The sequence below is a fragment of the Dysidea avara genome, chromosome 4 (assembly GCF_963678975.1).
Source record: "Dysidea avara chromosome 4, odDysAvar1.4, whole genome shotgun sequence".
NCBI lineage: Eukaryota > Metazoa > Porifera > Demospongiae > Dictyoceratida > Dysideidae > Dysidea > Dysidea avara.
The window spans coordinates 4,197,168-4,211,650 of record NC_089275.1 but is presented as its reverse complement, the minus strand read 5'-3'; the positions used below and the strand labels follow the sequence as shown (position 1 = coordinate 4,211,650).

Sequence of the window (14,483 nt, the reverse complement as noted above, 5' to 3'; positions counted from 1 at the left end):
GTGCCTTTTGGCACACCACAGTATGTACAATGTATTCTTCATGGACTTACCAGTGTCCTCTTTTGTGTCCCATTCATCTTTGCTGACAGCGAAAAGTGTCAGTTTGGCAGTAGCGCATGATGGCTTTCCTTCGTAATGGAAATCATCCACATTTTTCATAGTGGCTACTTTGATTGCAGAGGTAGTTTTCAAACAGTCCTTGATTCATAGTGCTGTGTAACGGGTTGAACATAGCTAACAACAAAGTGTAATGGATACTCTTTTCAGATGATAATTGATAGCTGCAGTGCACAGTGCCATTTCTTTCTTTTGATGTGGTATGCGTGAGTTCACCAGTCATAATAATTTTATTTTGCAAAAGAAAGCTAGTACACAAAAAAAATTGGAATTTTCAACTAGAGTAGGGACCATAGCACATCGATAAAAGGTACTGAAACAAGCTGGAGTAGTGCACGATATTAAATCACAGTAAAACAATAAGAAGTGTTATATCCCTACTTGAACACACTTCTTATTGTTTTACTGTGATTTACTACTCCAGCTTGTTTCAGTACTTTTAATCATTGTGCTATGGTCCCTACTCTAGATGAAAATCCCAAATTTTTGTGTACTTGTGCATTTTTGTGGCTTGAAATGACTTCATTACTTAAGTAGTTGCCTGTACAAACAATCTTGAAAAGTTTCTAATGGACTTGGCTTTGTATTGAGTAATACCAGGCCTTTTGTGGGTCATACGCATGACACTAATGTTTTACATATTATATAGAGTCAGCAAAGTTTGAAAGCACTGCGGAAGAGGAGTTGAAGAAAGAAGATGAGTTTCCCTCTCTAGTTCTACAGTTGATGTGTGACATGTTTGGTGATAATAATGTTCAGAAGTCCTCAGATCACACGATACGCATCGCCATGGACAACTGTATGGCAACACTAGACCCATTTGCACTGGTAAGTTATTGTTGTGTATCTAAACTTTGTGAGTCTGTCTTCTATCTACAGAATGTGGAGTGTGAAGATGAAGCCTTACAACATCAAGTGTTGACTGCTGCTAAAAGACTACATACTGCATTGTCATAGTTGTATGAGTTGTGAATAAAATAACTATTAAAATGTATTTCAAATCTATCTGTGCATGTATATAAAGATCATATAGAGGTGTGGCTTTTGTAGAAAAAGATGTTAGCACCTCAGACTACCCTAGCAAGATGCCATCAGCTACCATGGTCCCCATTGTCCCTCAAGAGGATCTAGTTAGCCAACTTTTCTTACCTGTACATTGTTCCATAAACTAGAGGCTGTTCCTGCTGTATAATAATCATCTGCTTTTTAAACAATGAAATCAACTGGTGATAGTTATAACAAACTGACATTTTTGCAATAGAAAATTTTGGTAACAAAATTGCTCCACTATGAATATATGGGAAATAGTAACTTTTGATAAGTGGTATCTTCATAACCACTACAGAGAATTTCACAGGGTAAAATTTATAATCTGATGACAGAAGTATATTTTTAATGGTGTTAGAACATACGTAATGGGGGATGATTTGATGAATCATCACTTGTGTTCTGAACAGTGTATAATTTAGAACTCCAGGTTGAAGCTGGTACCTAGTACTAACATGAAGGAAAGTTTTAAGTAAAATGAGGTTTTGGGTAGTTATAATTAGACATGAAAGGCAATTACATTATACTTCTGAAAACGTGACGATCTGCGAAAAGGATTCTTGTAGCCTTTCCAAGTTTGACAAGTCATAACTCATCTTGTGTTTAACCTATTATCTTAAAATTACATCCAGGAATAGTGCTATGTTAGGAGTGTACAGTGACCAAATTTCAGGCTGGTACGTACCATACTCACAAGTCAAGTTATCGATTGCCAAGTACATGCAATTTGAAAGGCTATATAAACCCTTTTTCGCAGATCCAGTCACAAATATTAGATTGACATTGCCAGATGCAGCTTGAGTAAGCATTCAAAAACTATCGCAATTAAACTTTAATCTGTACGTGTATGCATGCATACAAAATAATTTTTACACAAATATAATTTTAATACAAATTTGCACAATGCACTGAAGCAAATTACAATACAACAGATCCTCAGTTATCCTAATCCCTATGTGTCTCAGGCACATAACTGGGTGTACTGCATGTGTCTTATGAAACATGATGAAACTCATTATCTTTCCCAACAATATAATTCTACGGTTGCATACATGACAGTACTATATTTGGCCAACAGCTATAGGCTACTCAGCAAATAAAAATAACTAGACTGTACGAAGTGATGGCATGCATTTTCTTAGTTACGTGGACATTTCTGAGATACGGATATATAGTAGTATGTACCAGCCTGCCCGGATAAGAGAGGTTACACTGTATAGAACAGAATAATACAAGTAATAGATGATGAGCATAATAATTCTCAACTGGAAGTGTGTTCACTGCCAATCATATAATTATATACTTGTAAGTCGTCATTGATTTTTGTTGCTGAAATATTATATTTAATGTATTATGATTGCTAAGTGCTTGTGTAGATCATACCCATGCAATACACAAAAATAACATCTTGGCTGAGAAAGATATCAAGTTTCAGTTAAATAATATATTTTTTTAAATTGTTGAGAAGGGAAGGATATTGAATTTCAGGATACCTTTCAAGTAGCTATGTATGAGGTTTGATTGAAAATCTCATAAAGGTCCGTAGATTCTGTGAGATTATAATTCTATTAGTGATAAGGTAACTACATGAGTAGAGGGGGAAGTCACCACAGAGCATTCAGGATCACTCCCCTGGGCTACAAAAATGTTTTATCACTAGGGACCCGCCGATTATGCTGGCATAATAATGAGCATATATAATAGATACCTGATAGCATTGAGCATAATGCTAGCATAATAGGCAGAACACTTGTGCATTACCATAAATTCTTGCAAATACATATCAGAGGAAAAGATCGATATACTCTAATAGAACAATCAGACAGCTGACTGTTCTATTAGAGTGTATCGATCTTTTCTTTGTGCTTTCATCTAACCCAAACTTCATTATTGGCTACAAACCATGGCCATGCACATGACTAAATTGGGCTGTCTGCACAATGGAGGTTCCAGGACAAAAGTGGTCCGGATAATTACATATAAAGGAAGGTTCAACTATTATAGTATATGTATCTTAAATTTCTTAATATAATATATTTATCAAATGGCAGACTAGCACTGCATGTATTACTATTAATTTTGTCATATTGACAACACTCTGTATGCTACTGGTCAATGCTGATCTAATAACCTGCTTAACCACAATAACCACTACAACACCTTCAAGACAAAATACAGTCCTGACTTGACAACTATCAACAGATGCTGTGATAACTATAATATTATATTATCAACAATTGCTGTGATCTCACATGGCAAAGCACCTCCTGATGTCAGTGAGGTCTCCAAATCCTACTCGTGATCCAGGTCTACAGCACTATAGCTACGTACCCTTTGTGTTTCTTTGTGTCACACCACAGTGGTGTTAACATGTCACAGTAGACATCAGCTATTACATTTTTGAAAGGAAATCCACAAGTACAATTTGGGTGATCTCTTGGAAGCATGATAGGCCAATAGAGTGGACTTTACAAAAGTAGATGGCCCCACTTCATATGTCCACTAAAATCAGTCCAAGGTGGGAATTCGAAGTGCCAGTGAAGAATACAAAATAACAGTAATAGACTGGAGTAGATGGTGATTATTTTGTAGGAGTGGACAGTACAAAGTTCACAACTTTAGACAATGACAAACTTTCTTTAAAGTGTACATCTTACTACAAGGCTGGATATATGATGGTGGCACAATAAGTGCATGTATTAACATTAGTCCCAACAATAAGGCCAACATGTGACCACCTCAGTATGGTCATACTTATGTTGCACTCAAAATTGAAGTGAAGATACATCATAAAAATTGTATCATGGAGTAGCTGTTATATTATCACATGCATAGTATATACTTTCAATGTACATAGTAGTTTACCACTGGCCACTGCATATAGCTCTTGACTTCGTTATCCTTTACTTTCCTAGCTAGGATTGACTTTTAATTGAGAGTACTGTATAAAAATGATTACACAATACTTGTTAAATTACAGGTTAAACTTCATAATAATTATACATATATTATACATGTTTATCAAGAAAGCTACTTGCAGACTCTGAAGAGTATGAAGTTACATTATTTATCATGCAAATGGAATTACTGTCCATTGTCAATCCTATATTAACTAAGGTCATGATTAAAATACTTTAATAGAGCAGTCAGGCATATTCTACACTGTTAAAATGAAGAGTAACCACAACTAGGCACCGGCCGATTATGCCGGCATAATTTAAAGCATAATAGGTGGCCAAAAGCATCAAGCATAATGCCAGCATAATAGGGACGATGTTTGAAAAATTAATTAAATGCGCAATACGCGCGCCTGAAAGAAAGCAAATATTCACTGCCATTAGTATTATTAGTGCATTTTATAATCAAAAACACGTAATGCAACTTATTAAACCGTTTCTTTGTTGGTTATTCACACTTTGCAGAAATAAGATCGAGATACTCTAATAGAACAGTCACTTACTCTAATAGGGCAGTCAGGAAAGGCTGATATACTCTAATAAAACAGTCAGTTCTAGAGCATAATTTTGATTTTGAAAGCATAATTTTGAGCATAATAGGCTTAATTTTTGAGCAATGCTCAAAAGCATAATAGGTAAACTTTCGGGCATAATAGGCCGGTGCCTAACCACAACTCTCAAGGAGTTCCCAGTGTAGGGAGGATTTAACACCCCTGGAGAGTAACCATTACTCTAAAGGAGTAACTGGGGAGTAACACATGCTCTGAAGGTGGTGTCACTTACTCTTCAGAGTGATGGTTATTCTCTTCAGAGTGTTGGTTACTCTCCATGGGGTGTTAAATCCTCTCTACACTGGGAACTCTTCAAAGTGGTGGTTACTCTTTATTTTTAACAGTGTAATAGAGCGGTCAAGTATAGTAAACATATTATAATAATTACCCATGCATAAGTATGCATAACTGTAAACAGATATATATTAACATGAGAAGGATCTTTATTGTTGGAAATGATGTAGAGTGTTGGACTTCATCAAGGATTTAAGCAGAATAAATGTTGTATATAGCATAATAAGTATGTATGTAGCCACAGTTTCTTAGTCATGAGAACAGATATACTTCTATTCTGTATTAATTATAGCTACTTGGTTGTAAAAGATACATTCTTGATTCATTTAACTGATTGCATCAGAAAATAAACCAATGATGTTTGGCTGTTTATAAGTCATTCCATTATCGTCAGTGCATGGATTCAATCTATATAATAATATTATGCCTACATCACTGTGACTGGGCCTGCAAAAACAGGACATGTGGGCAAACCAAAATTTGCCTACTTTTTAAAACTTTCAACTTTTTATTCCATTTAGCTTTAGCTATGGCCATTCAAATTTCAACCCCACTTGAACATTTAATTGGCTTAATAGCACATGGTACTAAATGCAAATATGTGGCCGGGCCTGCGACAATAGGGCATGTGGGCACAAACTATACTCCATCACATAACCTGTCATATCTCAATACTGAGATAGAATATTTTCATTCTGTAACTTGTATTATAAAGCCAACTAAATGATTAAGAAGTGCTAAAAATTGCATAGCTACAGAGTCATGGAATACAAAGTTATGACACATCAAAGTTTGAAAAAGTAGGCAATTTTTATGTGCCCACATGCCCTATTTTCACAAGCCCAGTCACATATTTTATTCCAGTGCTGAGATATGATCTGTTATGGGGCAGAGTATAGTTAGTGCCCACATGCATGCACTATTTTCCAAGGTCCAGTCACCACTAGCTAGCATCAGGCTAGCATCATGTATCATGACATAAATTACAAACATAATACTATTACACTAATGTAATCTTTTTGAGTGTTGGACCATTAAAATATTCAGGATCTCTTGGTGGTTGGAGACTGCACTCCTTGATCCTTTAATTTGCTGGTAACTGTTGGACTTCTATTATTATTACCAACTATTCAACACTTAAAAATGAAAGACTGCTCTATTGGAGAGTTTTAAAATACATCACAAACAATATTGAGAGGTAATTGATGTGTACAGGCATCCAACTAGAGCTTGTTTAACTAATGAAATCCATACAAGTGCATCTTATATTCATATGGCTATATATGTCATTTAGTCTGCATATAATTATATGTTGCCACTATTAACTTAAACAACATTCATAGTTGCAATGAATACATTAACCAGTACAGTTACTGCTAATAATACTCTAAACGTCAGGATTGCTGTGCACTGTAGCAAAAAAATCAAAAAATGGGTGACTGCTTTATTAGAGTATCTCAAAATAATTGTATATACTCATATATGAGCAGCGGTTGAACTTCATTTGCGGGATGATGTAAAATATGGAATATGGTATATGTTCCTTCTTTGACTAATAAATTGATCATATTCATGTACAGTACATAGGACTATGTTTTTGAAAGTATTCAGCCACTAAAATAAATTGACTATGTATTATGTATCCTTGGGCCTTAGGCAAGCGACAATGCACTCCAGTATCTGTGCATGTGCAAAGGACATCTGCTATACAGGCTTGCAATGAACAGCTATACTTACCATAAGTGCTACCAACCACCTAGAGGTAGATAGGGAGGGGCATGCAACTGGAGTAATATTTCCCTGTTTGGGTCCCATTAAAAATGCATTTGTTGTACTGTAAGGACCCTACTTTTATTTTCTGTCCCTTGTCTCTGTTGGTCCTGCCAGTGTGCTCATCTCAGATAGAAGAAATGATCTGATGAAATAAATATGCCTAGTTAACCCCGAAAAGTACACCAAATACATTCTTTTACTGAGGCCCCTAAACCAGCAGGTTAGAGCAGGGAAAGATGCTCCAGTTGCCCCCACCATGTTTTGGTGGCCCTGTACACTAGCACTCTAATATTATATCACAGTGTTATTGGTGAGTACGTAGTTGTTCAGAGCAAATCTGTATAGCAGATGTCCTTTACACAAATTCTAGCGGTTACTACCACTCCATTCCATGCTCCATGTTTTTGCAACATCTCTTTATTTGTATATGTAATAGGATGGATTGCTGTGGTATTCGGGATTAATAGTGCGAGCATTGTAAACAGGAAGGAGTAAAATAGTGCGAGGCGAAGCCGAGCACTATTTCCTTCCTGTTTACAATGCGAGAACTATTAATCCCGAATACCACAGCCATCCGTCCTATTGCAAATTAATCCGACAACCATAGCAACTGTTACTTGGCAACAGAAATTCAAAAAATAACCACTGCAAAAGTCCAATCACACTTAGCAACCGTTGCCTGGCAACCGTTGCTATGGTCTCAAAACGACTTTATCTTAGCAACGGTTACCTAGCAACCGTTGCTAAGCAACCATATTGTTTCATACCTTGGGGGCATCTATCACTATGGTAACAATAGTTGTCAAATCGGACATTTACTTCTAATATAAAACACACCACACTATTTTAGCCAATCAAATTAGTATTATAGATTTTTGTCATGGGACCTTGACAAACAAGTGTAATACTAATTCTATTGGCTAATCGCTAGACGTATTTCAATATAATACATCAAGCTGCTATTGAGAGTATTATACAGTAACACATTCAGTTGTTGGATTAGCTTTGATATATTGAGTGGTAGGATGGCTGTTTGTCTTGCAATGAAATTCGTACTATATTCACACCACTATACTGGCAACATGTCTGACACATTTGACTTCTAAAACGTGATTTATTGCTAGGAAATTAAGCACTGTACCAAGCATTTCTACTTAAAGTACCCTCATGCATGCAGAAGTTGTAGGGTGTTTGCAATTAAAGTCTACTGACTGAAAATTGATGCTAAAGATGCTAGTTGGTACTAACAATGCCACACAACGTTGACCAAAACGGAAAAGTACATAAACAAATGACTCTTTCAATCCAGATCACATAATTATTAGTAAATACAAATGGTAAATCCCAATGAAACTTCTGATAATGGAGGTCCTTGATCAGATAATGGGAACTTGAGATTATGGTATATTATTATTCCACCATTGAGAAGCTCTAAAATGGAAGAAATTTTTGGCAAAAGTATGGTGAAACCTCTCAGGGTTAGCAAAATAGTCTTTTACTCTGGTGTCATACTGAGAGTGACAACGACCAAATCGAATTGGAAGTGACAATAAGATACATTTAAACTGGTGATACTGGCGATACATTAAACAGCAAGCCTGAAATTGAATGAGTTTCCTAAATGGCAACAAATTGAGTTCAGAGTAATATTGTGATACATGATCAAACTTGGACAGCTGTTTACACATATACATACTGCTCTGTATACGTTCCAGCCTTTGCAAGGATTGATGAGTTAATGGAGGGCCCCACACTGGGAGGGTGTAATACAGATGAAAAAGAACCAATGAGTCTAACAGTAGCTAACTTCAACAGATGGGAGTTTAGGCAATGCTTAAATGACTATTCATATGGTGGTATACATAGTCCTGCTCATGCATTTGTCTGAGCTGACTTACACCCTTTTCATATGGTCACTTAAAACCAGGGTGAACCCACATTCAACCTGTTATAGTACCTGAGTATAGTGCATAGCACAAGGTGTACCATGGCTCACTGGGCAAGTGTAATCACTGATGGCTTGGCATGTGTGTATGTGTGTCCATGCTGTCAACCTCCTACCCGAGGTATGTTCCTGAACATACCTTATTAGTTGCTCTTTCTGTAATTGTGAACCATCACAAGAGCACAACAGTAAAGCTAGCTTCTGATTAGGAGCACAACTGGAATAAAATATCTTCTGTTGAATCAAACAGTATGATCTTGATAGTTGTCCACATGGCTTAAGGTCAGAAACAACGTATGCCAAACCTTTGTCCAGCTTGTAGTATGAATTACACCTCTTCAAGTTTTCAGCATAAATCTTTTCTACTGATATAGCACACCAATCTGAAAAAAGGAGTGATATGTATACAGTATATCAAATTCATATAAGCAAGAGTATATAATGGGGAGGGATATACTCTTGATATAAGTTGTTTGACTAGCTAAAATATAGTTAATTATTGTACATATGTATATACCTTTTCTGAGCCACTCTGAACTTCATTAGTTGATTTTCTCTGGTAACATTTTATGCCCTTTTTGATCTTACTCTGTACAGCTTGCTTTTTTTGAAAACGTTTTCCAATCACTGCTTTGCCACTGCCTGATGCCATCTTACTGTCACTAAATGAATTGCCTCATAAATAATACATTATTTATAAAAGAAAGTTGCTTTTTATAAATATCTTATGATAATAATCACCTAAGTAATGTGATAAAGCTATCAAAAAGCCTTTTGCTTTGAAATTTGCTTTGAAGTTGCTGTGCTTCCTACTTGCAAAGGTCAGCTGCTTGATCTCTATAAAAATCAAGAATTCATTATTTTCTTTGCTGAGAGTGAAGGATGGCTTCTAACAATATGTTGACAAGAGATATCAAGAGAAGAGTGGGTGTAATTGAGAAGAAAATTGAAGATCTTCAGAGATGGGGTGTACCATGTGCATTTGTATATGCTACATGCTGGACAGGAGGACTTTATGTATGTGGTGATAAGAGGATAACAGAGCAAATCAAGGCATCAGCAAACAAGTTTCTTGAAACATCGGAGAAGACTTCTGAGGAACACCCAAAGGTTTTGGAGAACAAGTTTTGTCTACCATATTTTCTTGGAAAATTGTCAGAACTAAATGGCAAGACTATTTGCAGTATGCTAGTTGGCCTTGGAAAGACCTAAAAATTTCCTGGAAAGAAGACCCACCAACTTGGTGGCCATCAAATATTCCTTATCGCCATCCCAGAAGCTCTGTTACAGATGGAAATAGAGGTAAGTGGCTATACATAAGTATTTATATAGGTAGTTTACTAAAACTATAGGGCAATGGATAAGACAAATGAAGGAAGTTATACAACACCTTTATGCTCACTATGGGATAATGAATACTGATGAATATGTGATGGTTGCTGACCAACATGCTTCACAGCAGACTAAGAAGAAACAAGATGTTCCAGAAAGAGAGTCATCCACAGATCGTGATGATGTTGCAGAAAGACATTCATCTCCAGCTGATGGCATCCTAGAAAGACAGTCATCTCCAGTTCCTGATGGCATCCCGGAAAGACAGTCATCTCCAGTTCCTGATGGCATCTCAGAAAGACAGTCATCTCCAGTTCCTGATGGCATCCCAGAAAGATAGTCATCCACAGATCCTGATGATGTTCCAAAAAGACAGTCATCTCCAGATCCTATAATGGCATCCCAGAAAGACAGTCATCTCCAGATCCTGATGGCATCCCAGAAAGACAGTCATCTCCAGATCCTGATGGCATCCCAGAAAGACAGTCATCTCCAGATCCTAATGGCATCCCAGAAAGACAGTCATCTCCAGATCCTGATGACATTCCAGAAAGACAGCCATCTCCAGATCCTGATGACATTCCAGAAAGACAGCCATCTCCAGATCCTGATGACATTCCAGAAAGACAGTCATCTCCAGATCCTGATGGCATCCCAGAAAGACAGTCATCTCCAGATCCTGATGGCATCCCAGAAAGACAGTCATCTCCAGATCCTGATGGCATCCCAGAAAGACAGTCATCTCCAGATCCTGATGACATTCCAGAAAGACAGCCATCTCAAGATCCCAATGCTACAATAAACTATATACTAGCAGAAGCAAATGCCTTTCCACCTATTTCCCCATTAAAGACACCACCAATAAAAAAGAAGACCAAGAAGAGATGTTTAGCTGAAGACTTTACTTCACTTGCTATCAGACGTCCTCGAAGAAAATGACTTGCATAGTTATATAAGTAAACATACGTAGATTTAGTGTATTATTGTTCTCTTTACAAAGTTTGATTGGGGAACAATAAATTGATTGTGGGCTTCAGCTTGTGGTATTCTAAGTGATGAATCAGTGATTTGTAAATATTTTTTTTGCACTAGACTATAACAATTCATGTAGTGATAGCATTATGCACTTTTGGCAGCCTATAAAATTGCCAGCTTTGGAATTTGCCAGGTTTGGCAGCCTTGAAAATTGCCAGTTTGACAGCCTTGAAAGTAGCCAGGTTACTTGAGCAGCCTTGGAAATTGTCAGTTTTGGCAGCCTTGAAAATTTCCCTATTTAAATTGTCACAATTGGCAATTAGATAATTTCCCATTACTACCAAACTTAGAATCTATACCACAATCAGATATATCACACACCAATATATAAAGTACAATACAAGTGTGGCTTTGTGCATTGTTGTCAATATCAAAAGCCAGACTTGAAATTTGCCAGTGTTTGGCAGCCTTGAAAATTGCCAATTGTGGCAATTTTTTTTTGAATTTCCCATTACTAACAAATATGAATCTATACCACAATCAGATATATCACACACCAATATATAAAGTGCAATGCAAGTTCTGCCAATTTTGGAACATTAGTGTTACCAATGGTTAAACTATGAATTTACCAAATAGCTACGGCTAGATATAATTTGCAAAAAGTTGCCAGTTTCAGCAGCTTTTGAAGTTTCCAGTTTTGGCAGCTTTGAGAGTTTCCAAAATTGGCAAAAAGTAGGTTTACTAAAACCTGCCAAAAATGGCTTGTGAACATACCTGCCTACCTGGCAGGGGCTAAAAAAAGGGGCTAGTTGTGGCCAAAAAGCTAGTTGTAAATGACTTTTGGCTAGTTGTAAATGGTGATTTGGCTAGTTGTAAAAGTCAGACTAAATAGCAAGCTGCACCACAGAAAAGAATAAAGTCAAAAATTCCATACATGTGCTGTGCATGTTTACAGGGATTTGACTAAAAGTACCTTGAGATCCAGTCTTGAGATTGCCATTTTCAAAAATTTTCCATTTTTGGTCCACGTAACTTATAGCTAGTAAAATCTTATAAAACAAAAGTTTGATTTAAAGAATTGGCTTGTATATCACTGTAAGTTTGTTCCAGGTATCTCAAATTACTTCCAAATTCAATCTTGCCACGATTTTGTTTCAACTAGGTAACTATGCTCCCACACTCCCCTTATGCTCCCATACTCCCCTGAATCCTTTCAATCATTCCCTTCACTGATTTTCAAATTTAATGACCTAGTGAAGTCTACTATTGAAAATATAATTGTTAATCCATGCAGTGATAAGGGATCTAGTGAAGCAAACTGTTGGTGAAATTCACTGATTTTTGTCACTCCTTTTAATCCAGTGAAAAACAACCTAGTGAAGTTCACTAATGTGTTTGTGAAATTCACTAGTTTTGTCACTACCTTTAATCCAGTGAAAAAGGATTTAGTGAAGTTTACTATTGAGCTAGTGAAATTCACTAACTTTTGCCACTACTTTTGCTCCAGTGAAAAAGAAGTCAGTGACGTTCACTAAGATGGTAGAGAAAATCACTAACATTTTTGGTCACTACATGTACTCTAGTAAAGGTCAGTGAAAATCACTAACTGGTCACTACCAGGTTAGTGACCTTCACTAACAAAGTGTTTCACTACCTGTAGTGAAATTGAAGTTAGTGTACAACAGCCAATGTGGCTAGTAACCTAATATAGTATGCAATTTCTACAATACCAGTTGCATACATACCATGATATACACATACACAAATACATTATTATGACAATTAACAACAGCCAATGTGGCTAGTAACCTAATATAGTATGCAATTTCTACAATACCAGTTGCATACATACCATGATATACACATACACAAATACATTATTATGACAATTAACAACAGCCAATGTGGCTAGTAACCTAATATAGTATGCAATTTCTACAATACCAGTCACATACATACCATGATATACACATACACAAATACAATATTATGACAATTAACAACAGCCAATGTGGCTAGTAACCTAATATAGTATGCAATTTCTACAATACCAGTTGCATACATACCATGATATACACATACACAAATACATTATTATGACAATTAACAACAGCCACTGTGGCTAGTAACCTAATATAGTATGCAATTTCTACAATATACCAGTCGCATACATACCATGATATACACAAATATATAAGAGCTGTGTTATAAAAGTAGCCTACTTCTATCAATATTCTATGTACTTCATAGATTTATCATCTCTACTGCCACAATGACAGCATTCAACTTTCTGCTCATCCCATTATTCATCACTGGAATAGCTGCTACTGTATATTGTGATAAAAAGATGAAAGAAGAGAAGGAAATGGCAGAGAAGAAACAATATCCCTGTGGTTTGCCACCACCTGAGAATTGCTGTATACTAAAAGAAAGTAATTTTGATCAATCTCCATCTGGTATATACAAAATGAATACTTGGTGTAGTGGGAAACTAACAATAGTTGACATGTACTGTGACACTACAACAGCTAATGGAGGATGGACAGTTATACAGAGGAGAAAAGATGGATCTGAGAATTTTCATCGATCATGGCTTGACTATGAGAAAGGATTTGGAGATTTAAATGGCGAATTCTGGTATGGCCTTAAGTCCCTTTACTGTCTTACCCGGACTTGTCAATGGGAACTCAGAATTGACTTTCAACTAGACAACACAACTGAATCACGCGACTACATTCACTACACCAATTTTAAAGTAGGGAGTTCCAGTGAAGAGTACCCTCTGACCATCAGTGGCTTTACCGGTGACACTATTACTGATCCTTTCTCTACTGGCAAACACAATGGCATGAAGTTCAGCACATACGATAACGACAATGATAACTGGGGTGCTAGCTGTTCAGTACGTATAGATAATGCTCGAAAAAATGGAGGATGGTGGTTTTATTATTGCTGGCACATCAATCTCAATTGTCAGTACAGTCCAATTCAGTATGGATCCATACTCATTGCTGGTGGGTGGAAAAATCCCAGGTGGATAGAAATGAAGATACGCCCTCTCAACTGTATACCTCAGTGACTAGTCTACTGACCTGTTACTGGCTGCACTAGTGTGTTTGGACATTGTATCTATGATATTGTGTGTATACTGGAACAGTAGCTTTGTGTATCATTATTCCCTATATAACAAAGGTCTTAGCATGTTATGACAACCGGAACTGTACGTAGCTACTATCATGATTGAAGTATCTATCGCTTATAAAACTATCTTTCTTGTAGTAACCTCAGCAGCCTTTGGTAAGATGGAGAAGGTTGTGGGGGATGGGGGATGGGGGAGGAGATGTTCATAAATCTGCCTTGACTTATGTACATACAGATCGATTCGCTCTATTAGAACAGTGCAGGCCAAATGTATAGTATTACAGCTGATTACATAGCTACTGTGGACCTGTTCCTGACTTCGTAATTATATGTAATTTTATACAAAAC

General features: G+C 36.7%; 2 protein-coding genes across 2 annotated transcripts in view; both read left to right on the top strand.

The window, feature by feature from the left end:
• Positions 1-1,122, top strand: part of LOC136252666 (cleavage and polyadenylation specificity factor subunit 3-like) — a 56,138-nt gene extending 55,016 nt beyond the window's left edge. The window contains exons 24-25 of the mRNA XM_066045210.1: positions 767-945; positions 997-1,122. Of these exons, the coding sequence (XP_065901282.1) occupies positions 767-945; positions 997-1,074 (257 nt within the window). The 3' untranslated portion in view covers positions 1,075-1,122. The remainder of the gene's footprint in view (positions 1-766; positions 946-996) is intronic.
• A 12,144-nt stretch (positions 1,123-13,266) lies between these two features.
• Positions 13,267-14,073, top strand: LOC136252825 (fibrinogen-like protein A). Its single transcript, XM_066045401.1, has one exon. It carries the CDS (start codon positions 13,267-13,269, stop codon positions 14,071-14,073), a length of 807 nt encoding a protein of 268 aa, XP_065901473.1.
• Positions 14,074-14,483: the final 410 nt, after the last annotated feature.